The sequence below is a fragment of the Bos grunniens genome, chromosome 22 (genome assembly GCF_055505025.1).
Source record: "Bos grunniens cultivar Pamir isolate PY7600 chromosome 22, Bosgru_T2T1.0, whole genome shotgun sequence".
Taxonomy (NCBI): Eukaryota; Metazoa; Chordata; class Mammalia; order Artiodactyla; family Bovidae; genus Bos; species Bos grunniens.
Window position 1 is genome coordinate 51359830 of NC_141186.1, and position 25145 is coordinate 51384974.

At 59.0% G+C, this 25145-nt stretch overlaps 3 protein-coding genes across 16 annotated transcripts; 1 reads left to right on the forward strand and 2 right to left on the reverse strand.

The window, feature by feature from the left end:
• The first annotated feature begins 8 nt into the window (after positions 1-8).
• Positions 9-2969, forward strand: DALRD3 (DALR anticodon binding domain containing 3). 12 transcript variants are annotated; one of them, XR_015151671.1, is made up of 12 exons: positions 9-180; positions 260-555; positions 685-941; positions 1042-1121; positions 1205-1333; positions 1579-1649; positions 1742-1803; positions 1908-1990; positions 2092-2274; positions 2394-2470; positions 2574-2642; positions 2728-2969. XR_015151671.1 is itself a non-coding variant. In XM_086368066.1 (12 exons), exons 1-12 carry the CDS (start codon positions 25-27, stop codon positions 2845-2847), a joined length of 1626 nt encoding a protein of 541 aa, XP_086224192.1. In that variant the 5' UTR covers positions 9-24; the 3' UTR covers positions 2848-2969. The 12 variants fall into 12 exon arrangements, 3 of the variants coding, with proteins under 3 accessions (XP_086224192.1, XP_086224193.1, XP_086224191.1); XR_015151675.1 differs by having other exon boundaries at positions 1212-1333; positions 2351-2470; XR_015151678.1 differs by having other exon boundaries at positions 1212-1333; positions 2377-2470.
• On the reverse strand, positions 2492-11162 carry WDR6 (WD repeat domain 6). Of its 2 annotated transcripts, none has more exons than XM_086368048.1 (7): positions 10772-11162; positions 4483-6976; positions 4319-4402; positions 3928-4044; positions 3721-3839; positions 3030-3625; positions 2492-2892 (listed from the first exon to the last, which is right to left on the reverse strand). In XM_086368048.1, exons 1-6 carry the CDS (start codon positions 11040-11042, stop codon positions 3165-3167), a joined length of 3546 nt encoding a protein of 1181 aa, XP_086224174.1. In that variant the 5' UTR covers positions 11043-11162; the 3' UTR covers positions 2492-2892; positions 3030-3164. The 2 variants fall into 2 exon arrangements, with proteins under 2 accessions (XP_086224174.1, XP_086224175.1); XM_086368049.1 differs by having other exon boundaries at positions 2492-2920.
• Positions 11163-11168: 6 nt separating this feature from the next.
• P4HTM (prolyl 4-hydroxylase, transmembrane) lies at positions 11169-24838 on the reverse strand. 2 transcript variants are annotated; one of them, XM_086368072.1, is made up of 9 exons: positions 24493-24838; positions 24243-24324; positions 16381-16571; positions 15491-15587; positions 13985-14147; positions 13268-13453; positions 12451-12541; positions 12116-12239; positions 11169-11593 (listed from the first exon to the last, which is right to left on the reverse strand). In XM_086368072.1, the coding sequence occupies exons 1-9, from the start codon at positions 24820-24822 to the stop codon at positions 11373-11375; spliced, it is 1485 nt and encodes a 494-aa protein (XP_086224198.1). In that variant the 5' UTR covers positions 24823-24838; the 3' UTR covers positions 11169-11372. The 2 variants fall into 2 exon arrangements, with proteins under 2 accessions (XP_086224198.1, XP_086224199.1); XM_086368073.1 differs by lacking the exons at positions 15491-15587; positions 16381-16571; positions 24243-24324; positions 24493-24838 and adding an exon at positions 14234-14316.
• Between the last annotated feature and the right edge of the window lie 307 nt (positions 24839-25145).

Sequence of the window (25145 nt, forward strand, 5' to 3'; positions counted from 1 at the left end):
TCCCGCCTGCCCCTTCCGGTAGCCATGCGCCTCGGGGTAGAGGAGACGCTGGGAGCCCTGAACTCGGCCTTGGGGCCTGGCGGACCAGTGTGGTTCAAGGAGACGCACGCCCGCCACCTGCGTGCCCGAGACTTCTTGGCACCGCGCCGCGCACTGCAGGCGCGCTTTGGGGACGACCAGGTAGGCGCGCGCATGGCGGGGACGTGGGCCGGAGACAGGTGGGAGCGCAGCGGCCGCTCACCTCCCTGGCTTCCCACAGGTGCCCGAGGGCGTGGTTCACGCCATCGTTGGCCTACAGGGTCCGGGCGTGGCCCCAGTGCTGTGCTGCGCGCCGACCCCCGCGGGGCTGGCTCTTCGGCTGCAGCGGTCCGTGGTCTTCGAACGTGTGCTCTGTTCCGTGGCCGCCTATGCCGCGCCCGCCGCCCCCACCGCCCCTACCCCGCGCATCGTCCTGCACTGCCCGGCGCTGCGCGGCAGCCCTAGCGCCCTCCGCCTGAGCCAGCTCCGTGCCGTGATTGTGGCGGACCACCTGGCGCGAATTCTGCAAGCTCACAGGTGAGTGAGGCCCAGAACGAAGGTGCGCGATGGCTTTGGGCGGGGGCAGGCCGCACCGCTCTGCGAGTGGGAAGTCGGAGCGAGCTGAGCCAGGTGCTCAGGCTGAGGCGGCCGTCTCGCTTCTCGCAGGGTGAGTGTGCGCCGAGTCCCCGCTGTGCGGGACCCGCACATGACGGCTTTCCTGCAGCAGCTGCGGGTGGACTGGCCCGAGGTCTCAGAGAAAGCCTCGACCGAAGCCCTGAGGAATCGCGCGATCGCAGAGCTCTCCCCTGCCGGTTATGCTGGAGCCCTGCCCCCTGGCACGCTGGGTCGAGTGTGCCTGAAGGAACTAATGGAAGAACGGGGACGCACAGCTGGCTATGACCCCAATGTGGACAGCTGTCTGGGTAGGCCCGGGGTCTAGGGGCCAGAAAGTCGGGACGCCGCCACCCCCGCCCCGCGCCCCCGCACTCCCGGGCCAGCCTCAGCCGTGTGTTCTCTCCCCAGTGACGGAGGATCTGCTCTCTCTGCTGGCCGAGCTCCAGGAGGCTGTGCAGGCTGGGGCCGTGGGCAGCTCCCTAGGCCTGGTTAGTGACTGCTGCCCCACCCTGGTATGCTTCTGGCAATCCAGGTGTAGTGTATCCCCCACAGTGACTGTTCTACCCCACAGGCTGCAGCCCCAGATGCTGGTGCAGATAGCTACGTGGTCCTACACGTAGTGAGCTGTGAGGAGGAGTTCCAGCAACAAAAGTTGGATCTACTCTGGTGGAAGTTGGATCATCAGGCTCCTCTCTCACAGGTAGGTTAGTGATGGTAACCTTCCCACAGCAACCTCAGAGGACTCCTTAAAAGCCACTTGTTAGCTGATGGGTCCAGAAGGTGACACCTGACTGTGAGGGGGACCTTAGGCACATGCAGCAGGCGCTAGGAGAGGGCTCTGGACTTGAGACAGAGTCTTAAGGTTGAAAGCTCGGGGAGTCCAGGAACACGTTGAGGTTCTTGGAGGGTATCATCAGTGGCTGACCCCTGCTATCTTCCTGACAGAAGCACCTGGTCTGTGGCCCAGTGAAAGTAGCTGGTGCGCCCAGCACCCTGACTGCCCCCGAGTACTACGAGTGAGTGAGGCTGGAAGGCAGGTCACCGAGCCAGGCCGGTGGAGGTGGGGGGACTCTGCCCACCAGTCCTCCTCATTCTCTTCTCAATGCAGGCTCCGGCACACCCAGGTGTGCAAGGTGTCATCACTGAAGCATGGCAAGAACCTGGAACAAGGTACACTTGGGAGACCCTGCTTGTGCTTCCGGTAGGGGGAGGTCATTTGCACACATGCCCCTTGTTCTCTGCCTGCAGAGACTGACTGATCCGTACTCTCTCAGATACAGCCTGGACGGATATCTTCAGGGTTCTCTCTGTGGCAACCGTTAAATTTGAGATGCTCAGCACAGCCCCCCAGAGTCAGGTGAGCCTGGGCATCTTGCCAGACCAGGGCTGGGGGTTGGAGTTGGGGGACAGGCTGTGCGGTGGCAGTCCTCCCTGTGCAGCTGTGCCTTTATTCTTTAGCTTCTCCTGGCCCTGGCTGACAGCAGCATTTCTACCAAGGGCAGCAAAAGTGGCACCTTTGTCATGTATAATTGCGCACGTCTCGCCACCCTCTTTGAGGGTTACAAGTGTAGCGTGGAACAAGGTCTGTACCCCACCTTCCCGCCTGTGAGCAGTCTAGACTTCTCCCTGCTTCGTGATGAGGTGAGCACCCCTCCTGGGTAGCTGGCATGTGTAGGAAGCTCGGGCCTTTCCCTCCCAGCGCCCTTCTCCCCCACAGGGTGAGTGGTTGCTACTCTTCAACAGCATCCTCCCCTTCTCAGACCTGCTGAGGCAGATGGCAGCCCTGACCCTGACCCGCACCGCCCCAGGGCTTCACGTCACTGCGCGCACAGAGACGGTGAGGACGGAAGAGCAGGACTCACTGCACACACTATTCTTTATTCTGATCTGGGGACAAAAGGAGGGGTGGGCCAGGGCCTCAGTTTGGTCTCTGTGTCTAGGTATGCAAGTTCCTGGTCCAGCTCAGCATGGACTTCAGCTCGTACTATAACCGGGTACACATCTTAGGGGTAAGTGCACAGCTAAAGGGCAGATGGGGGCGGTTGGTACAGGGAAAGCAAAGGATGAGACCAGCAGCCTCCTCCTCTCCTCCAGGAGCCTCGGCCACACTTGTTTGGTCAGATGTTTGCCCGTCTGCAGCTTCTGCGGGCCGTGCGAGAAGTGCTCCACGCTGGGCTGGCCATGCTGGGTCTCCCTCCGCTGAGTCACATTTAAGGCCACAGAGGCCTTAGGATCCAGGAATGTCCACCAAGTCAGCAACTGAAAGGGGCGGAGCGGGGGGGGGGATCTGGATTTGTTTTTAGTGATCTGGAGCCAAAATAAATTGTGTGACAAGGTTTTGTCCCGTGGTGGGAGTGGGGCGTATTCTTGGTCTGTCCAGGTGGCATCCTACTCACCTTCAGCTCCTGCTCTGAAGTCAGGGACCCGCGGCTGCCTCTTCCTCCCCTCTGGGCACACCAGGCATGGGCACAGACAGTCACTCTGTCTGTGAGCAGGCCCCATGCCCAGCATGCCGGCCACCGCGGGATGTCTTAGTCGTACCAGTTGTAGACCTCAAGACCCTGGCCCCCCAGAGCACAACGGTGGCCAAACTCTGGGCTCACAGGCCAGCAGTCCATGTCGGCCACATCTGCTACGTGGTACACCGTGCTGTTCATAAAGGTGGGTTCACCATGCCCCAAACGCCAGAAGGTCAGCCGTTGGTCGATGGAGGCCGAGACCATGAGGCTGGGGCTTAAGATCTTGAGGCCTGTCACATGGGCAGCGTGCGCACAGGGGACGGAGTACTCCTCCAGCACTTGCAGCTGGGGCAGCAGCTCAGCACCCCCCACCGCTTCCTCCAACTCCGGCATCTCCACGGCAAGCACAAAGACGTGGAGGGAGCCGTCCTCGCTGCCACTGGCCACGAGGTGGCCCTCACGGGTGGGCAGGGTGTGCAGGCTGTTGACACCACAGCTGTGAGCCTGCACCGTCAGGCAGGGGCTGCCCAGCTCTGGAGGAAGAGGAGAGGACAGCTGTCAGGACCCAGCCTGACACACGGCTGAGTGCGTGCAGGGGGGCGCAGCCAGTGGCAGTGTGGCTACTCACGGAAGGGCAGCCCAAGGTCCGCTGCAGCCTCCAGGGCAGGGGAGTCTTGGTCCAGCATGGTGGTGAGGTCCCAGAAGGCCAAGCTGCCGTCGGTGGCTGCGCTGCACAGGAACAGCCTCCTGGAAACCAGAAAGCAGCTGGGTGAGGGAGATGGAAAGCAACAGGAGGCCCCCAGCCCATGTGGGACCAGCACGCAGGCCCTCTCACCGCCGCTGACTGGGTGCCTCGTGTGTGAAGGCGTGCACCTTGAGGACACAGCGCTTGTGGTGGGAGGTTTCAGCCAGCAGCTGCAGTCGCCGCCCAGAGTCCTGCAAGAGAAAGAGCCTGGGGCGCGGGGGGTAGTCCAGCTCAGAAGCCACTCTGAACATCCGTACACCCTTTCGTTTGCCTCCAGGCTTCTTGGGTCCTATACACTAAGAAGCCCCAGCCCCTGCACCACAGACCAGTATTGGTTTATGACCTGTTAGGAACCAGACCAGGAAGTGAACAGCAGGCAAAACCAGAACTATCTCATCCCCATCCATTGCCCCCACCCACTGTGGAAAAATGAACTGGCCCCTGGTGCCAAAAAGGTTGGGGACCAGTGCTTTACACTCACCTCACTGCCCCATCACTACAGGCGGCAGCCACAAGCGGGCCAAGGCCAGGCCGGTCCAGCTCACACACAGCTAGGGACATGTACCTGCGGGCACAAAAGACAGACGTCACTCGGAGCCTGGCCTTGCGTGCCCAGCCCTCGCTGCTGTCGGGAGTGCACCTCACCTGGTCTCAGGGTCCACCTTGATCATCCGGTGCCGGTGGCGCTGCCGGTCCCAGTATTCGTCGAGCCGGTGTGATGAAAGGTGCATGACGTGGCAGGCAAGACGGCTTGGGGGGCTGGGGTCTGGGGTGACCATGATTGTGAAGCAGTGCATCTCAGCCCTGCCCCCCGCAGATACCACATGGGCGGTCAGGCCTGGCTGAGGATCCTGAGGGCCACCTGGGGTGCCAACACCCCACACAGCCACTGCACGCACCGAGGAGATGTGGTTACAGACCGCTGTAAGCGCATGGGCCGAGCCTGTGGCTGTGGGGAGCGCCAGGACACAGACGGTGGTGTCCTCACTGCACGTGATCACGATGTCGATCAGGCCAGGGCCCTCACTGCCGGGCTCGACAGGCTCGCCGGGCTCCGGGTGGTCAGGCTGCAGGAAGCTGGGCACCCCAGACTCAGGCCCCAGGGTGATGCTGCCCACACGCTTTACACAAGTGATCTCCCGGCCGTGCAGGCTTTCCCGGAGAATCACATGTGGCCGCGTGCAGCCACCCAGAGCCCGGTAGAGCATCACGTCGCCATCCTTGAGGTAAGCGAAGGCCATGGCCGCCTCGGTGTCAGAGAAGGCCCAGGAGCGGTGCCCTCCGCCACAATTGATAATGTGCAGCTTCTCATGCGAGCGGGGGCTCCACACCACGAACTCATTGGCATGGAAACCCAGGATGACCATATTCCCGTCGGCCACCATACGGACCCCAGCCACCCAGTTCATCCCCCGACAGGGCTTTTGCCTTAGCACTGGCTGAAGCTGCCCGCCTCGCACAAAGAGCTGGTAGTAGGAACCGTCACGCCCTGTGGTGTACACGTAGCCACCGTGGCAGGTGACTGAGGTCACACCCTGTTTCCCGTGCAGAGAAGGGAGGGTGGACATAGGGCCCCACTCAGCCAAGGAGGGCTCCCCCTCACCACTGCCTGCTCCGGGCGCTGAGGTGATCGCCCCAACCTTGCTCACCACCCCAAGATCCTTGAGCAGATCTGGTCGGGAGGGATACAGCAACACAGAGCCCCGGCGGTCCCCACACACCAGGAAGTCGCCTGGGGGGAGGAAGGCACTGCACGTGTGCCACCTCTGCTTGCTTGGAGGCAGGAGGTAGCGGCAACGTTCCTTGACAAAGATGGCCTTGCCAGAGGGTGCCGCAGAGATCTCCAGGCAAGCCACCACGCCGCCGGGGCCCGATGCTAGCAACAGAAGCTCCTCGTAGCCTCTCAAGGCCCAGCTCAGGCTGTGCACCTTCCCTGGGAACAGGGTCAGGTCCACAGCTGCAGTCGGAGTGTTGATGGGTACAACCTTGACGCGCCCTTCCCCGTTGGCCAGAGCACACAGTCCGAAGCCCTCGGGACCAGGGGCTGCCTCCAGGAGGCAGTAGGACTGAAAGCGCTTGTCCTCCAGCAGCTGCTCCCAGCACTTGACTTCGAGGTCATAGAGGTACAGGGCCCCTGCGTCAGTCACAGCCAGTACTCGCCACGAGCCAGCCAGCGTCACAGCCTTGAGGACACCTGGTCTGCTGTGGGACTTGAAGGAGAGCGCAAAGACCCCCGAACCCGGGTGCCCACGCCCTACCAGGTGCCACAGCCGGATGCCTGAGTCATCACCCCCAGTGATCACCCAGGCCTGCCTCTCATGGGCTGCTAGGGCACGGATCCCACGGCCCTGGTGGCCCCGAAAGGCCTGGAGGATTTCGCCTTCATGGCTCCACACCAAGCACACACAGTCTTCTCCTGCACTGATAAGGTAATTCTCGAGGAGCTTGACCTGCCAGACACGGGCGCTGTGCCCAAAGCAGTGCCCAATATTCTGGACCCGGCCCCCGGGAACCCGCAGGTCACCCACCTTCCAAATGCGAACGCTTCGATCCTCAGAAGCTGTGGCCAGTAAGCCCTTGCTTTCTAGGTAAGACATGCTGAAGATGACCCCCACGTGCCCACTGACCCGTCGGTCGGGGACTACAGGCTTATCGTCTTTTAGAGCAGCTGCTGGGTACCAGACCAGGAGCTGGTTGGAAACAGCGCCAGCCACTACAGTCAGCTCCTTCCAGGTGTCTCCGATTAGACAGGCCGAGGAGAGGGTGCACCTGTCCGTGCAGGGCACATCCTGCAGGCTGCACCCTACCACGGGGTCATACAGCACCACCGAGTTGTGGCCCAGGGCCAAGGCAATGTTCCCCTCGAGCCAACGGGCATCCCAGATCCAGTCAGACATGTTCCACAGGCCAGAGCGCCACAGCTCCCGGAAGCGGCCCTGTCCCCAGCTAATTTTCACAATTCGGAGGCCCTTGCTGCCAAACGCCGCCACCATGACCTCCGAGTCAAGGTCTCCGTTGGGTTCTGGTCGCACTCGGAACCCATGGATAAGATAGTGGCCAAGCAGGTTCTGCACTCGCTTCATCATCCGCAGATGTCCACCAAAATCCAAGGTGTATACCAGGACATCTGGCCCCTCACCTGGACAGAGGCGAAAAGCCACATCAGAACCCCTCCTCTAATTCTCACGGGCCAAGAAGAGACAGGGAGCAAGGGAATTGCTCAGCAGGTAGCTTATGAACGTATTAGGTCACTCAATCCTGCAGGCTTGAGCTTGCTCTCAGCTTCAGCTGTATTCTCAGCGCTCTCTCTGAGCCCCTTGTCAGCTACCCATGACACTCAGCTCAACCATGAATTCGTCAAACTCCCATCTCCTCCTCATCCCACCGAACTTCTCATGCTTCAGACGGGAATCCTCAGTTTTAGTCCTCAAATCCTCGGCCTCACTGACCTTCTTCACACTAACTCCTCCCCTAGGAAACAGGCAACTGAGAAGTCAAGCATTCCACTTTTGGACCACAGCAGAACCCCTCCTGATTTCCAGGAGCTTCTCTGTATCTCAGAAGATGTGAGCACATTCAATAACAGTGGGGAGAGGCAGCCCGCAGTTTGGAAGCAGACACTCCTGTGAGCCTCAGCTGCCGCCTGGCTGCCCTGCAGGCTTGTTCGTCTACTAGCTCATCCTCAAGTTCGCTCCATGCTCCTCACCCCAGTGACCTAATATTACCATCCTCTGCCCAACCCCAGCCCCAAACTGGGAAGCCCACCTCTTATCTCCAAATTCTGGAGATTTCACTTTCTAAAGAGTTTGCAAATCCAATCGACCACAGTGACTTCGGTCCAGGACATACCTCTTAACTAGAGATGACAGTAGCAATCCCTCATGCTATTCCCAGCCTGCAATCTCAATCTTTTGACAGTCAATAAACATTTATTTGAGAGATTCCTGGCATTCCAGTGGTTAGGACTTGAAGCTTTCACTGCTGGGGCCTGGGTTTGATCCCTCATTGGGGAACATCTCGCAGGCAGTGTGGTCCAGCCAAAAAAAAACATGTTTGTTTTTTTTTTAATTAAAATTTTTTAAATTTAATTGTCTGATTATAAACCAGACAATGAACGACATGCTGGAGTAGTGAATAAAACCCTGCTTCTGCGGATTAGGCAGATGTTAAACACTATCACACAACAGATAGCAAAAAAAAAAAAAAAACAACCCACATGAAAAGCTCAACATCACTATCGGAGAAATGTAAATCAAAACTACAACGAGGTATCACTACACCAGGCAGAATAATTATCAAAAAGTTTTACAAACAGGGAATTCCCTGGTGATCCAGCAATTATGACTCTGTGCTCTCAATGCCGAGGGCCTGAGTTCAACCCCTGGTCTGGGCTGAGCACTAAGAGCCCACATACCATAGGGTGCAATCAGAAAGCTTTTAAAGATACAAATGAGCTTATTTACAAAACAGAAACTGACGAGTTTCAGAAACCAACTTATGGATACTGAAGGGGAAACATGGTAGTTACTGAAGGGGAAATGTGGTAGGCAAGGGATAAATTAGGAGTTTGGCATTAACACATACACACTACTATATAAAAAACAGGTAACCAACAAGGACCTACTGTATAGCACAGTCTGTTTCTAAGACCTGACACAGCCAAATAAACAAATATTTAAGCTCTATAACAGTATCACACAGGTACACTCCGTAGTTCTCATTTTGATATGTTCCAGGAAAGAACTATATAGGTTGCTTTAAGAATGTGAAACGAGGGAGGGACTTCCCCAGTGTTTCAGTGGCTAAGACTGTGCTCCCCACGCAGGGGGGTTCGATCCCTGGTCAGGGAACTAGATCCCATAAGCTGCAATGAAGACCAAACACTCTATGCGCTGCAGCCAAATTAAAAAAAAAACAAAACAAAATGGGAAAGCTACTCTAGTGGTTCTCAACAGAGGGACACTTTCCCTCCAGAAGACACATGGCAATGTCTGAGGACACTTTCGGTTGTTACAGCTGGGAGCTGTGTGTGCTGCTGGCATCTGGTGGAGGCTAAGGATGCAGTTACATCCTACAATGTAGACAGCCCTTCACACAAAGCGTGACATGATTCAACAAATCTCTAGAGCTGAGACTGGGAAACCCTGGTCTAATCTAAGCAGACTGGGTGACTGCCAGGGGAAGTCGACTTGAGAACATAACATTTAGGTGCAGCAATCAAGAATCAGCAGTTGTTAATCAAAGGAAGAACAGGCAGGAGGGAGAGGGCTTGAACCTTTCTTGCCAGAGGAAGCATCAATTTTGAGGCCCCTGAGATGAGTGAGAGCTTTGGGGAACATGGCTAGAACAGGAAACAAAAGGTTCAAGGATGAGCTCGAGAGAATGCTACTGAGGGGGGGTTGGGGAGGCATAGCCGCATGGCCTCAAATCATGGCAATAAAGGTAGAAAAAGACACACACATGCTACATGTATGAAGTGCAGCATCAACCAGGCTGGCCTGGCGGGTGAGAGAGGCAGGTTCTCCAGCTTGGCACCTGCATGGCTGATGTCCCCACCTGAGCTCGAACGCCAGCAGGAGTATTCCAACTCGTAGGCCCTTGTGCACTTGAGCCTGGCACTCACGTGAGAACAGGGCTGGGAATTCAGGCTATAGGTTCACAGGGGTGGGATTTGAGAACTGTCAACAGAAAAGTCACTTTGGAAATAATGGGAAGTAGATGAATTCACTTTAAAAGCTTACTAAACTAAATTTCACAAGCCATTGCCCTGCTTAAAAACTTCTCAGTGGGGCTTCACCAATGGGGCTTTATGCCCCTAAAGATAAGTCAGATCGACGGCTGAAATGGACTAGTCTCTGCTCATTTCTCCAGCCTCTTCACCTAGACAAAGCCCTTCCGCTCTGCCTGCTAAATCCTCCCAAGAACGGCCTCTTTTCCATAAAGTGGCAAATTCTGTCTTAAATCCTGTTTTCCCCGAGTTTACTCTTGTGGTTCTTCAGTTTTCTGCCTACCTATTCCCTCCTCCAGGAGCCTCAGGAGTTTAGCTCACGGTAGGAACCTTGGGCTCCCAGAGCCTTCACAGCAAATCAAAACTGGGTCATCGCCCGCCCTAATCTCCCACCCCCGTACATCCACCCCTCTTAGGACTCGGAGCAGCTCACTCAAGGCTTGCCAGCCAGTGCCCTGCCTTGCGACCCTTATTAAACTCAGCAGCTCTAACATAAGTCACTAGTTCTAGCTTCCAGTCGGACTCCACCGCTCGATGGGGCTCTGTCGCCTCGGGTCCCTGTCCTTCGCTACCCGAGCCGACCCTCCTCAGAAGAGGCACTGACATGGGATTTCCTGGACCCCAACCATCTCGGGAGGGGCCTCAGCCTCCGCCTCCCCGAGCACTGGCCTACTCAGAAAGATCTCATCCTCTGGTTTCCCGCGACTCCATGCTGCTCAGAGGCTCTTCACCCCCACCATCTAGGGAAGAGCATCACCCGCCCCTCTCTCACTCGAGAGGCCACACCCCCTCCTGGGCTGGCCCACCCCCGAAAGGCCACGCCCCGGACCCTGGACTCGCCCACTGGGGGCTTCATCACGGAGCTCCCCCCGCATCCTCGCTGGAACGATGAAGCCCCCGCGCGACTCGTCCACAAGCGTCTCTGATTCCCTTCCCCCGCCCCCCCGCCGACCGCGTTTCCCTGCACCTTTCTGCCGCCCCCAGCCGCCCTCTCCGCATCACCTGCAGTTTCTGAAAGGCCTCGCGAACCACCGCAGCTCTTTGTTTCCTGGGCTCCTTAGGCTGCGCTTCAGCCCCGCCATGCCGTGGGTTCCCGCCCGCCGCCCGTCCTCCTCCCACACGGGGCATCCCTTTGTTCTTAAGGCCCCTCCCCAGGCGAGCGTTCGGTTTCTTCTCCGCTAGCCCGCGCCTCGAACCACAACTCACCCGCCAATAGCCGCTCCCCCACGCACTCCAGACCCGTGACCGGGAGGAGTATGAGCTCTGAGGTTGCCCGCGGCCAAACGTAGTCCTCGTGAGCGTCCATGGCGGTCCCTCGAGCCGCTGCAGCTGCCACGGCCAAGAAAGGAGCAGAGCTCTCGCGAGACGAGCCTTCCCGCGTGCTGCTGCGCTGCAGCTCTACGGCTCCCGTAGCAACAGGTAGCAGAGGCAGGGGCGGCCGCCGCCTAGGTCCAATGACGACCGCCCTCCGCCCCATGCTGTCCGGCTGGGATTGGCCGGGCCGAATCGCCCCCGTCACATGACGTACAAGCCCCACCCGGCCGCGGCGCCCCGCCCCGCCCACTGTACCTATAGCCTACTCCGAGCCTCTCGGCCCTGCAGCTCCATTGCCGCGTAGTTTTATTTGTCCGGGAAGCACGGGTCTGTACACAATAAATAACATGGATGTAGGGACTGTGCCCTAATCGCGGCAGGAGGCCGGGGTAGGGCTAGACATTGGCCAGGCCTTCAGCCTGCAGCTGGACAGGGGGACGACAGGGCCCCCGACTTAGGGTGACCTGCGGCTGGAGACTGGGATGGTCACCCCTCAGAGTTCCACGCGCGTGTCGCGGTAGGCCCGGTCCAAGGCCCACTCCGGCTGCGAGTCGGCGCCACCTTCGCGGGCCAGGCGCGCCATCTCCTGCTGGAACAGCGCCTGCCGCGCCCGGCTGGGGTCCACGTTGATCCAGTTGTTGGCGATCCACTTAGTGCCGCGCGTGACCAGGCAGCCCCCGTGCAGCGAGTAGTCGTCCACGTCGCCCACCCAACCTAGGAGAGGGGGATGGTGTGAGGGGACCAGAGGGAATCTAGGCTGGGCTGGCTGGCCTGAGCTTGGCCTCCTATTGCCCAAGTGCGTGGCTAGGGCAGGCCCAGCTGTGCACACCTTCTGTGGCAAACATCTGGCCCCAGGGCCTCCTTGGCGGCTCAGCATCTCTCTCCAACGAATGCCTTTTCAACACCACTGCCCTTTGAAATCAGCTTTGTTGCTGCAGGGCCTGTCCACAGCCCTTCCCAGTCTGGGCTACTAAGGGGCATGTGTCCTCAGCCCCAGTGAGCTGAAAGGCTGGGGCATCAAAGAATCACAGGTTCCAGATAACCCAGGAGGCTGCACGGGTGCAGCCTGCTGAAGTCACTGAGGATGGTCTTTGGGAGGCAGTAGGGGCAAAAAAAACCCAGAAAACATATGAAGGGGTGGGGGATGGCCAGAACCAGCTCACCAGGGTAGCAATCAGGGCTGGGTAAAGGAAGGCAGCTCCCTCCAGGTATCCCTGGCCTGGCCAAGGTCCTCACCTTGCCCGTCAGGCAGGTAGTTGTACCAGAAGACAGCTGTGCCCTGGCGGGGCTTGACACGCAGGTTACCCTTGTCACAGTGCCTCCGAGTGTCACGGAGGTCAACATCATCTTGAATCAGACTCTGTGGGCGGCAGAGTGGTGGGGTTTTCAAACCACCTGAACTGTAGGGCCAGGAGCCCAAGGCCAGGCAGCCAAAGGTGGCTCAAGGGAAACCAGTTGGATGTGCCCAGGGGATAGTTGAGGCCTCATCCCAGGTCTGGCAGCGTACGTACTATTTTTGTTTGCCCAAGGCCCTGCCATCCCACCAGAGGAACAGCCCAGTTGGCCCTTACCATTTCATCATAGGTTCTGTTGTCTGCTACAGGGAAGACAGTCTCGCCCCCACCGGTGACGTTGTTCAAATAAAACAGCACTGTCATGTAGCTGTAAGGCAGGGGGGCCGTTGAGCAAGTCCCCAGCTGTGGATGCTCCCAGGGGCTTACCTGTGGGCAGGATAAGCTGCCCAGGTTCCCAGGGGCCGGAGGGGCAGGCTGGGATCACTGACAACAGGGGAGGTCTGTACCAAATGTCCCTAGCCCATACATGGACCCAGTTTCTTTTTGTGTCACAGTTTTTGTGGTGTGGCCAAGATCACAGGTGCATGCATTTAGCTAAACTACGTGACCGTGCCTAAGGGCCTGCTGGGAAAGTTGAGCTAGCAGAAGCAGCAGAATCATGCAGACGGCTGGCTGCGACTAGAAGGGGCTGAGCCAGGGCATGAAGAGGGAGGACCTTCCACCATGCCTTGGCAGGGGAAGTGGGGGACACAGCTTCAAGAGGAGAAGCTGACGTCTCCAGCAGTGCACGCAGGATTAACAACCTGGGGAGTGGGGCGGAAAGAATCGGGTCCAGCCTTGCCCCTTCCTGAGGGATCTGGGGGTAAGTTGCAGTGTCTGTGGGTACCTTGGTCTGGCCGCTGAGACCAGACGACCACCCCTTTTGGGCCCCTTGATAAACAGCCTTGGGGGAGACATGTGGTGGGGGGAATTCTCAAGCAGGATGCCCAGCATTCTCCTGGCCCCATACCAAGGGGAACACCCACAGGGCAGGGCTGTGCTGGTGTCAGGGGGGTGCCGGGTCTGGGAGCCACCCCCAGGTGGGAGTACTTGCCGGCAGGAGGTCTCGAAGGGTACAGATTCATTGGCTACCAGCTTGGTGTGGGAGCAGATGGTCTCTGGGTACACGGGCCCGCTGTCCACATGGGCATGGTAGTGGCCTCCCTCACCATACCGCACGACCTGAAGCGGCTCGCTGAGCTCCACGATCTCGGGTGACAGGCGGGTGAGGCGCAGCACCCTGGTGGGCAGCAGGCATTCAGCTGGGCGGCCCCGTGCCAGGGGTGACACCCTGAAGGAGCTGGCCAGGTGAGTCGAGAGCCCGCCACGAGCGCTGCCCCTATTTCCCCTGGGAGCTCCTTAAGCCACCCTGGACTGGCCCTATAAGAGCAGGAAGGGGTGACTCCTGATGAACCAGAGACATCCACTGGCTGGGAAAAATTAGATTTCCATTAAGCCTAGGAGCGGGGAGGGAGACACTCCCTCCAGGAAGATGCTGTTTATCTAAAACCCCTGGCTACTCAGGGGCAGGGGGTCCTGTGGACAGAGTTAAGAGATCATTTCTCTAGTTAGCAGAAAACAAATATTCAATCTAGTACTAATCGCACGTGTATATCGTTTGCCCACCATTAGGGCTAATTAGCCTTTGTTAATTGCCTGTCTCCAGTGAGTTCCAGTCCTGAGCGCTGTTCTCTTGGTCCCAGCCAAGGACCTCTGTGGGGGCCTGCATGGTCTCCTCCCTGCAGCAGGGAGCCCAGGCTCGGGCGCTCACCTCTGGCGGATGGCGCGCATGACGTGGTGGGCGCCTTCGCCCTGGTAGAGCCACGTGTGGTGGCTGTTCCTCACCAGCTGGCTGGACTCCGCCGTGTGGCTCCTCATGTACTTGTGGAAGTCGCGAAGGTCCATGTTGGAGAACTCCTGCAGGCTCAGCACTCCTGCACAGGGCATCCCCCCCCACCATCAATGCCCACCACGCCCGTGTGGGGAGGGCAGAGTGGGGAGGCTGCACCTTCCTACCTACCCCTGGCCTCAGGCACTGGGGGGCCATGTGCACCTGTCCCCCAACCTGGACTCGGGTCAGATGAAGTTGGCTTCTGTCACATCAGGCCCTACAGGAAGACCCAGAGAAGTTCGTGTCCTCAGTTTAAGCCCTGATTTGGCCCCCAAAAGGATGAAGCCCAACCCCGTCAGATTGGCCAGAGCGGGCTCTCCATAGGAAGCTTAGGCCATATGGCCAAGACCCTAGGCCAAGGACTGCCCTTGGCCCTCCAGCCTGGCTCTGTAGAGCGTGGTGGCCACCCTCCGGTCCTGTAGAGGGTGAAGAAAGAGAGTGTTCAGTGCTGGGTTTTGTCCTGGGCCTTCCACACTGGAGGATGTAAGCTGGAACCGGTCCCCAGGAGTTCTCTCATGACCTCAGGTCTCATCCTGGGTGGAACACCCCAGGCCAGTCCTGCCTGCTAGACAGTCTCCCTCAGCAGAGGCAATCAGGCTGCTCTCCCCAAAGAGAACACTCTCCCCTGTTCCTGCTCAAGCCACAAAGCTGGGCTCTACCCTCTAGGGGTTCCGGAAGAGTGGCCTGGTGTCTTTGCTACAAGGTTGATCCCAATGACACACTCCCGTGCTTTGGCTGGGGCTTCTCTGAGGGTGGGGGCACTCGAGGACTGTGAGTGTGTCACAGCGGGAGCGGGAGCAGCCTAGTGCCTCTCCAGGCACGGGTCCAGGCCAGATTCTTCACTCGGGGCTCGCCAGTTGGAAGGTCATCCTTCCAAGTCCTGCTTCCTCAACTGGTGCAGAACTTGGGCGTGAGGGAAATGACTACGCCTGAGATACTTCCTGGGGGTTATTACCAAAGGGGAGGGTGCTTCCAGGACAGCTCTCCTGCCCACACCCACCCCCGGCAGTTAGAGGACTCCAGGCAGGCAAGAGGCAGGCAAGGGGGGCCCTGGTTAGACCAGTCAGCTGGCGGGGACCATGTGCCTGGCTGGATAAGTGGATGCCAAGCTGACCTCATTGTTCCTTCACTCCCGCTCCACTGCTCTGCCAGCCAGCAGCCATACCTCCTGTACCCCACATGCTGCCCGACGAGGCCAAGAGGGTGCCCTCTGGACTGCCACCAAGGGGGAGCGGGCGGGTCTAGCTCCTGCCTCTTTCTGGGGTAAGGGCACTGCTGGCCCCTCACCTCCTCACCTCCGGCTACTCTAGCAGCTGGGCCTAGGGGCCACCTGGCTGGGGGCAGGAGGAGGCTCTGGGACACAACAGTGACAAGATATGAGCTCACCATCCCCGTCAGGGTCAGCCTTGATGGCAGAGTACATCTCCTGAATGTTCTCTGGAGTCATCCACCGTCCATTCCCCAGGCGGTTCTGGGCCAGGACCTACACAGCACAAGATGATGCCTCAGGGGGCTGGCTCCGGTGATGGAGAGTCGCCAGGGCACACACAGCTGCCCTGTTCTTTCTGGAGGGCGGAGGGTTCAGGTGACAGGACGTGGGTGAGGACGAAGGCCAGGGCCCAGGCTCCCAGTCCAGACACCGGAGGGCCACGAGCATCCTCAGCCCTGGGGGAGCTGTGGCTCCACCCGGAGGAATGTTGGCTTATTGGAGGCAAAGGGGAGGCCAGGCCGGCGTCCCACCCACACACCCCAGGTGAGGTGAGTGAGGCCAGGGCCTGGTACGAAGAGGGAAGAGGCATGGTCAGGAGATGACTGTCCACGGGGCCCCTTAGGAAGATCGGACCCTGTGAGATGCCCTGTATTGGCAAGGGAGCCCACACCCCACCGAGACCTCTCTCAGAAGCCTGGGTGTGAGGGGCATGTAGAGAGGCATGCAGACGTCTGGCTTCCTTGTTGCTGCCGCCTCACGGACAGTGAATCCTGTGGGGCTCTCAGCAATGGTGGCAAGGAAACCAGAGCGCAGACAGCATGGCACCCCAGGCACTGTGGCCATAAGTGCCATCGGCCCCAGTAGATGCCCCTTTTGTCCTCTGGAGTTCCCAGGGCAGCAGGGGGCCCTCTGGGAAGGAAGGAGGATCCTGGCCCTGCTCATGCCCAAGGTTAGGTGGCATCAGGCTCCTGTGGTTGGGGCAGAGCAGCACGTGTGACCCGGCCACTAGAAAGACAAGTCGGGGGCGCTCCCACCCTGGGGCGGGGGGCTCCTCCAGGCCCCCCACCTCACGCAGCTGCAGGCGGCCATCATGGTTCTGATCCAGCAGCTGGAAGAGGTCCAGCGGGCTGATCTGCATTGTGCCCATCGCTTCCTCGTACTCCTCGGTGGGCAGGATCTGGCTGCGCTGCAGCCCCTTCATCTGCGCCAGGTGGATGACAAGCCGACACTCCTCGTCGCTCAGGAAGCCGGGGATCTCTGCCAGGAGAGGAGGGGGTGAGGCCAAGGGCCTTCCGGTCTGCAGGGTGCCCGGGCTAGGTCCCGTCCCCTTCTGGTCACCCAGCCAGGAGGACCTCACACACCCCTTTACATGTGCTCTGGACTCGGAGTCCAAGGTCAAGTTGTCCTGCAAAGGCTGGCCAGCGTTGGCACACGGGGCCTCTCTCTTGGACGCTGAGAACACGCGTGTTCCAGGGGAGTCCTGGGAGGGGAGCCAGAGCTACGCCGGGGGTGGGCCAATCCACCTTGGGGAGGGGCCAAAGGCTCCAGGGTGGACCTGAGGCCGGAGGGCCGCCCTCCAGGCCTTAAGCGGGGAGAGGGTGCTGGCAGGGGTGCGCTGCCACTGTTGCTCTCCAGTACGCCGGGCGCTCTTGGCCATGCCACCCCCACCGCACCCCACCCTCCTGCACAAGGCGGCTGGGAGGTCAGTGGGAGTCACTCGGGTTTTGGCACGTGCTCTGAGAAGATGCCCCGGTGTTCTCTGCTTTGGGAACAAACGTATACTGAACGCCTCCTTCCATGCCTGTAAGCCCGAGTAAAGGCCACTCAGGCCGGGGCCCTGGCTCCAGTGTCTGGATGCCCCCACCCCAGCGGCTCAAACAGCTCAGTGGTGCCTGGATCGCAAACCTCACACCTGGCAAGCCCGTATCCCAGCACTTCCAGAGGCTGGAGCCTGGGCCTCGCTTCATTCTCTTGTTCCTGGGAGGGACGCCTTCCTTGGACGGGTTAACAAGAGGCCCACCCAGGAACTAACCGGAGAAAGAGCTGGGCCACCGCTGTGACCCCCGAGAACTCCTGCTGCTCCTCTGGCTTTTCTCTCAGCATGAAGTTCCAGTTGTTGCCAAGGGGATGGAAAACAGCCACTCAGCCAGGATTGGAGCTGTTTTTAATAGTAATCACGGCAGATCACACTCAGGGAGCACAGACTCTGTGTCCTGTCCTAAGCACGTCATCAACTCTGTAATCTGTATCCTCGTCCTAGAAAACCAGGCCCCACGAATTCACCCTTCCTTCCCCGGAGAAGCCCCAAGCACAGAGACATTGGCGACTTGGCCAGGGTGACACAGGCTGCTGTCCTGCAAAATCCAGGCTCACAGCCGGATTCTGCTTCCATGGAGAAGGGACCCAGATCCAACGACACCGAGGACAGGATACAAGCCCTCGCCCTTGGCCGGCTTGATCCCCTCAACCTGGCGAACCCGGAAAGGCTGTGAGCCACGCACTGGGAGAGGGGGTAGCGCTGCGGGACAGTGGTTAGACCGAACTGCTAATCCACAGAGTCACCTCCCAATGGCTTTAAAACATAAATGAACAAGAAAAGTAAACCAGAGAAAGAAAACACAAGCCCAGGTTTCTTCAGTTTATTAGGTGCCAGTAGTTCACAGGCCCAAAGGAGATGCCACTCTCTCTACAGTCCCCTGCCATGTGCTGATCAAATCAAACTGTTCAGGCCGGCACGTGCAACCTAACCAGGAGGGTCTAAGCTCATGGGAGCTGGGCAAACACTGGCTCCTGGGGGGTGGGTATAGCACTATGAAGTTCCCAACCTCAGTCCACCGAGACCAAGGCAGAGAAACCGGGTGACAGAGCGAGGGCTGTGGCTGCCGGTGGCACTGGTGATGCTGTGTGGTGATGGCGGGGCAGGGGCTCCCTGGGGCCCTGCAGAGCACATGCCCATTCCTCAAGCCATGGTGCTGTGCCAAGGCACTGCCTACACAGAGATGCGGGCACCCAGCTTGCTGGACCATGACATGGCGGCCGAGGCTGTCCAGCAGTCAGTCAGCTGGTTGCCCCTGCTGGCCAGGGGGGGTGCCACCCTGACATGTGCCTCTTCCTGCCTCATCTTTGCCCTGTTTTGCCTTGACAGGTGGGGCAGGGGCTTCCAGGTAAGGGTGGGGGGCATCTCCCCAGCGGGGGCCAGTTCTGGTAGCTCTTCACTACTCACTGCCGTGTGCCTACCAGTGCCAGGGGCAGACAGGGAGAGGAAGGACTCTTTGGTCAGGGTGTTGCCAGCAGAGAAGGAGCAGAGGCCCAGGGGACAGAGGAGATATGGGCAGGGGACTATCCTTGGTGAGCACCCTTGGTCTGGACCTGCAAATCAACAAGGGCTCTTGAATGTTGAGGCCAGGCCAGTGAGCAGGCTGCTTTAGGCTGTGGGACTGACCACCCTCTCCAGGGAGGTGTGCAAACTCTGCCCACAGGATCCTGCCAAGAGATGGAACCACGGCTCATGTGGTGGCTTTTTCTCTGCCAGAGTCCTGAGATTGCACGACTGACTCCCCTTCCCCAGCCTCATCTATCCTGGGAACAGCAGCCTCCTCAGTTTCTTCTCTGTAGAGCAGGGCCCTGCCTAGAGCCTCAGGGTGCAGCCTCAGCAGCAAGAATGGGCTCTTTCAGAACCTGAGGATGGGGCCCCTCTGCTCTTTGCCAACCCTAGTCCTGGCCAGAAACTGCAGGGTCCGGCAGGCCTTTCAGGTCGAGAGGGAGGGCCCTGCTTTCTCCCTCCAAGGTGAGGAGTGAAGGCCCAGAGTGCTGGTCCCCCACCCCCCGCACCCCTCTCCCAGGCACTTGGCATCCACTGGAGCTGGAGGTGGGGGTGCGCTGGAAAGGTGGAAAGCAGCCTGGGTGAGGGGAGGGGTGAGGCTGGGAGGGGAGATAGGGGCTGAGGGCTAAGACTTCAGCAAGCAAGGAGCAAGGCCAGCTGTAGGGCTGTTGCTAGGTAACTAGGGTGTCGTTGCTCAGCAACCATGGAGTGTCTGGCTGGGCCTCTAGCCAGGAGCACCCAGAGGCCTCAGCCTGGAATCCAGGAACCGGGTCCTGAGTACCCACTGCCTCTGCCCCGCAGGTTCATGTACCCATGCCGCAGCCAGCTGCAAGCCCATGAAGGCCTGCCACAGCCCCCCCCGGTCAGCCGTGCTGCCCTGCAGACGCTTCCCCACCAGCCACAGCCTCTGCGCCTGTCATCTCCAACAGCTCCCACCCGCGCCGCCCACCGGAGTCTCTGCACTGCTTCTCTTGGCTCCTGTCACCCTCGCTCGGCCCCAGGGGCCGCAATCCACCCTTTCAGATCACAACTCCCCAGGGCCAGGTAAACGGCTCTCTGGTGGGAAGAAGGGAGGGCAGTGGGAGGAACCTCTGCTGAGGGCTCCCCTCCTCCACCCGGGGCCCAGGGGAGCCTCACTCAACCCCTCCCCCCAGTATCACGCGCCAGCTGCAGGGACTGCGGGTTGCAGGACACCAGCTGATCTAAGGAGGTCCTAGACAGACTCTGCACCAGCGATTTTGGTGAACCCTGGCGTCCAGCACCCCTTCCAACCCCTTTCAGGTGCGTTCATTACAGAGCCCGGCTGGGCACTAAGACAAAAGAGACAGGGCATGCCCAAATGTTGTGCCTGCTTAGAACAAAGAAGTTGGTTCTCTCTTCCTAAGTACGGGGCATTACAAACACAACCACATCCAGGAGGACAGGCGTTCGCCAGAACCCTGATCCCAAGAGCAGATCATCAGACAGGAGGGGGCAGTTCACCAGGTGGAGGGGAGGAGGGGGTACTCAGAGATGCCAGGCTCATCGCATGGCCCCTCTGATCCCTCCAGCTGTGAAGGTCAGCCTCTCCCAGCGCAATGGGTGGTCCCCAAGACCCTCAGACTCTCAGCTAGAGGTGCTGAGGGTAGGCCTGCTGCCCAACCCACCCTGGGGAGCTGGCGCCTGGTCTGCGATGCTGGCGGCATCCGGATGCCACGTGTGCACGGCCTCCTGCACGCAAGGCACGCTGGGACCTTTGTGCTGAGTGGGGAGGTGCAGGGTCACTGTCGGCCAGTCACCATGGCCTGTGCTTGGAGCGGGGACCGCCGCAATCTACGGCTGGCCGTGTGCTGGTGGTAGCATGGTCAGTGCCCAGAACAGAGGCGACCCAGGTGGGGAGGGCCTGGGACGTGACAGCTGGAGCCCGTGCAGGGGCCCCGCACACCATGTGCTCCCCTGGACACACAGACCCCTCCTGCTGCTGCCCTCCGGGGATATGTGCACACCAGGGTCCAGAGACACTCCAAGCTTGCCCAGACCAGCAAGAGCAGGGCAGAAGTCCGCTTCTGTGGTCAGAACGAGGTGCCCCTTCCTGAACCAGCAGTGCTCTGCCGGGTAAAAGGCAGGCAGCTGCGTGTGCCGGGCAGGTACAACTAGCGTCCTGCACCCCCCAGCCCTGTGATGCCAGCCTGGCGGACGCCTGCTACTGCCACCAGCACCCCACGCTGAGCCTGAGGGCAGGCGCGAAGCCCTGGGTGATGCTCACCCAGGCACGATGCTGCTTGTCAAGCCCCAGATAGACTCGGTTATATCTTCCTGACCTTTACCGAGTCCACAGTTCTGCCAAGCAACAGGCCTGTGGAACAGCAGAGGCGGGGTCCATGCAGAAAACTGCTAAGCTCCTCACTAACCTGAACTCATACACATACACTAAAATCCCTTCTCTAATTCTGCACGTCCAGTGTCTTGTCAAGAGAACACAGTGGTCTTAGGTAGCTGCTGAATTGTTTTTTTAAGCTGAAAAAAGGATATGTCTGGAAACCCTACAATAAAGAGGCCATGGTTTTAAAACGCAGTGCTTTGTGGGAGGCTGTCAATGACTCGTTTACCTTAGATGGTTAAGAAAGTGGAATAAAACTCTGGCTGGCCCACTGGGAGTGCCCCCTGCTGCTCTCGAAGAGGGGGCGGAATCAGGAGGCCCCTCCTGTGCAGAGAGACTGAGGGCAGCCAGTGAAGCCCTCCAGCTGACCAGTAACTGTCGGCCGTAGACTCTGGCCACTGGACACACAGCAAATACAATCAGGACCCCCACACGTGTAGCTCACCTTTAGGGGCAGACACAATTGCCAAATAAATACAGTAGACCAAGCAGCCTGATGCAACAGAGAGACTGGAAACCTCTTAAGGCCAGTCTGACGTGGAGAGAGATCCCTGAGGAGGGCAGGCCTGAGCAGAGGCCTGATGGGGGTGAAGGCACCCTCCATGAGAACCAAGCCTGAGCCTTCCGGTGGCGGGAACAGTGCATACAAGGGCGCCAAGGCAGCAGCGAGCTCAGAGTCTGAGAATCGACAGAGAGTGAGGGAGATGAGAGGTGAGGGCCTCGTGGAGGATTTTAGGGAAGGGAGCAGATCCGATCTGCTGTTTAAATACAGAATGAGTGTGAGGCGGAGGGAGAAGTAAGCCACGTGAGAGAAAGCAGAGAGGTTGATGGTGACTTGGAACGGGAATGCCTCCCAACAGGACAACGGTCTGAACCCTTGGGAAATGCCTACCACAGTCAAGCAGGCATCTGCCAGGAACTCAGAATGGGCCTTCTGTGGCCCAGGTCCCATTTACCAAATGTCTCCAAGAACAGAGGTGGGAAACAGGAAATGTTCCACAGAGGTGGAGGCACCCTGGGATAAAACCCAGTCCCGTTTACACCCTGAACACCTACCCCTTGAGCCCAAGCGTCTTGGGTCCCTGATGGTGACAGCAGGCCCATTCTCCTTGGGCCCTGCCTGCCTCTTTAGGGCGACAGCAAGTGGACAGACAGACAGGCCCAGAAAACGGACACTGTGCCTTCTTGGGGTGAGGCTTCCTTCTTTGGGTTCATTCAACACTGTGTTCAGGTACTGCCTCTCCTTGGACACCCTCTCCCCTGTGGCTGGCCTGTCTCGCAACTGGACTTCTTACAATCACGGACCACAGATCTCTTCTTGATTTGTCTCGCCTCGTTTCACCAAGCAGAAAGCCCCCAGACTTTCTGGGTAAAATGTGGGGCATCTTTCACCAAGACTGAGAGGTAGGGTAGGAGGTTCGGAGGACACAAGGACCAGAAGCAGGAAGGTCTTGCTGCAACTGCCCGATTCTCCCAATCGTGCCCTTTGTAATGTGTCTGCAGCATCATTTGATGGCTTAACCAGAATCAGTTTACCTTTGGTCAAATCTCTTCTGCTTCCTATCGTGTACTCTTGGTGACTTCAGGTCTGGGCTTCTCACTCTCGGCTTTGTAGGACTTGGACGCAACTTTGTTAGGGGGTTAGGGGTTATGTCTCATGGTTCACTTAACCTAACATACGTCTGAATTAAGCATATACGGGTCCAATAAAGGCGGATGAGAGAAGAAAGCACACCCACCTCATCGTGTCTGTCTCACGGCAGGGTAGCAGTAATGGGGAGAGTTGTTGCCTTTGCCTGGATCACTTGTTCCTTGACAACTTCACCTCACAGCTCCTGCAGGTCTTTGCTCAAATATCTTTCTCAGGAAGGCCCACCCTGGCCACCACACTCAGGGTTTCAACCCCAGCTGAAATTCTGCCCTACTTGTCTGTGACCACTTATCCCATCTGACACACACCGGGTGTGTTTGTTTAGTCTGTCTCCTCGTTGGAATGTCAGCTTCGGGTGTTCTTTTTGTTTTCCTGTTCTGTCCAATGTTGTGTTCCCAGCAGCTCGACTAGTGCTTTGCACAGACTTCAGCGCTGTACAATAACAATCTTTGAGAGCCCCTCCCACCATAGGACTCACATCCTAACCTACTTCCCCTCAAACAGCGTGTGAAATCATTCTCACAGGTCTGGGATAATCCCCAACCAGTGCCCTCTGTCCCAGGGGTAACAGCGGTGCTCAGATGCTCTGCTTTGGTCCCCAGTCCCCTCCAGACAGCCCCTTTCCCACTCCATTCCCCAGGAGCCAGGAACACCTCAGGTCTGCAGGTAAGTGTGTCACTGAGGCTGGGTACCCAGGATGGGGGCTGGGAAAACCTATCCTGGGCAAGGTCATAGGTCCAGGGATCCCCATCTTGTTGATACTACTAGACTCTGAAGGACTTCAGAGTCTTCACAACTAGCACGCTGGCTCGACAGTGCAGACACCAGGGGTAGCCTGCCTCATTTGAATCCCAGCTTCGCCCTGATCTGGCTGTGTGAGCCTGCAAGCAAGCGGGGCTCGCTGTGCCTCGCTTTCACCCCCACCAGCCTGACAGTGGGATCTCCACCCACCTCACAGGGGTGTTGTGAGAATTAAGCCAAACGATCACATGAAGTCTAGCACATAAGAGCTCAGAAAATGTGAGCTATGGTGCGGGTTCCCAGTGAGGTCACCCTGGAAGGCTCTGCCTACTGTCATGGCTGAACAAAAACGCCATCCTAAGAAGAATCCCAGAGCGCAGAAAGCACAGGCTGGTTTTGGGGGCACCAGCTTATCCACATTTGGACAGCCTGCTTCTTATCAGACCAGAGGGCCCATTTTGGGAGTGGAATTTCCCCTCATGTCAGCTAGGACCTGGTTATCAGTATCTGCAACCCTTCTCCCATTAACCACCTCAGAGAGGGTCCAAAGACAGTTTCAATAAAAGGTTTATAGGCACTAGCTTCTAGGTCACATGGCCCAGCCCTGTGATGGAAGGATTAGCGGCAGAAAATAGAAGTCACAGAAGGGAGCGTAGAAAGGTCACTCCTCACCCTATTTTAGAGGTGGGGGCGGGTACCTCACTTGGGGGCAACCTCTGGGTAGAAAAGACAGGGCTACTTTGAAGCAGCCATTTTCAAAACAGTCAAAACAGAAGTCACGTGGTCAAAGGAGCCTGAAGGCAGCCACCGAATCGCAGCCCACAGCCCTTCCCGGGGGGCGCCCGGCGAACTTACCGAAGAGCAGCGGCTTGAGGCTGAGGGTTCGGATGAAGTGATCCCTGTCGGCGACCAGCTGGATCTTGCGCTCATGCCCCACCTAAGGGAAAGCGGCACAGCGGGCAGCTAGGGAGGAGGGAAGGGCGCCCGGGTCCGGGGAGCGGCGGCGGGCGAGTGAGGGGGTGCGCGCGGCAGACCGGGGGCAGCGCACGGAGCCGCCCCCGGCAAGAGCGCCAGCCGCTTCGGACTTGGTGGTGCAGGGCCTCACCTTGATGCCCTCCAGCCGGGTGAGGGGAGCCAAGGTGGGCGCGGGCCCGGGGCCCTGGGCGCGGCGCTGGGGCCCGGGGTCGCTGCTCTCGTCGCCGTTGCTGTAGTGCACGAAGAGCAGCAGCGCCAGCACGTTGCCCAGGTACAGGTGCACGAACACCATCAGCACCAGGAAGTAGGCGCGCGAGCAGATGCCGCGGGGCTTGCACAGCGGCCGGACCGGTGCGTCCTCGCAGTCGCTCAGCCTCGCCGCAGCCTCGGCCGAGTCGTGATGCCGTGGCGGCCACTGCGGACTCGGCGCTTCAGGCCGCGGGCCTGCCGCCGCCGCCATGGCGCCCAGGCTGCGCGCGCACCCAGGGGAGGGGCCGCGAGTCGTACGCGCCTCGCCGTCGCCAGGACAACGGCCGCGGAGCCGGCGCGCGCCGCCGTCACCCGGAGAGGGTGCCGGGGGACACCGCGCCCGCGCCGCACTCGAGATCTCCCGGCCCTGGACCCCGACCCACACTACAGTGTCTCTTTCCTGAGATGGGTTGTTGACAGGCAGAGATGCACACTCACCAGGGCAGAAGCCGCGCCCCCACAAACGCAGATACACAGGTACTGGCAACCCCAGGGGTAGTGTTCTCCTTTTTAAGACGCACTTGCCTCTTCCGG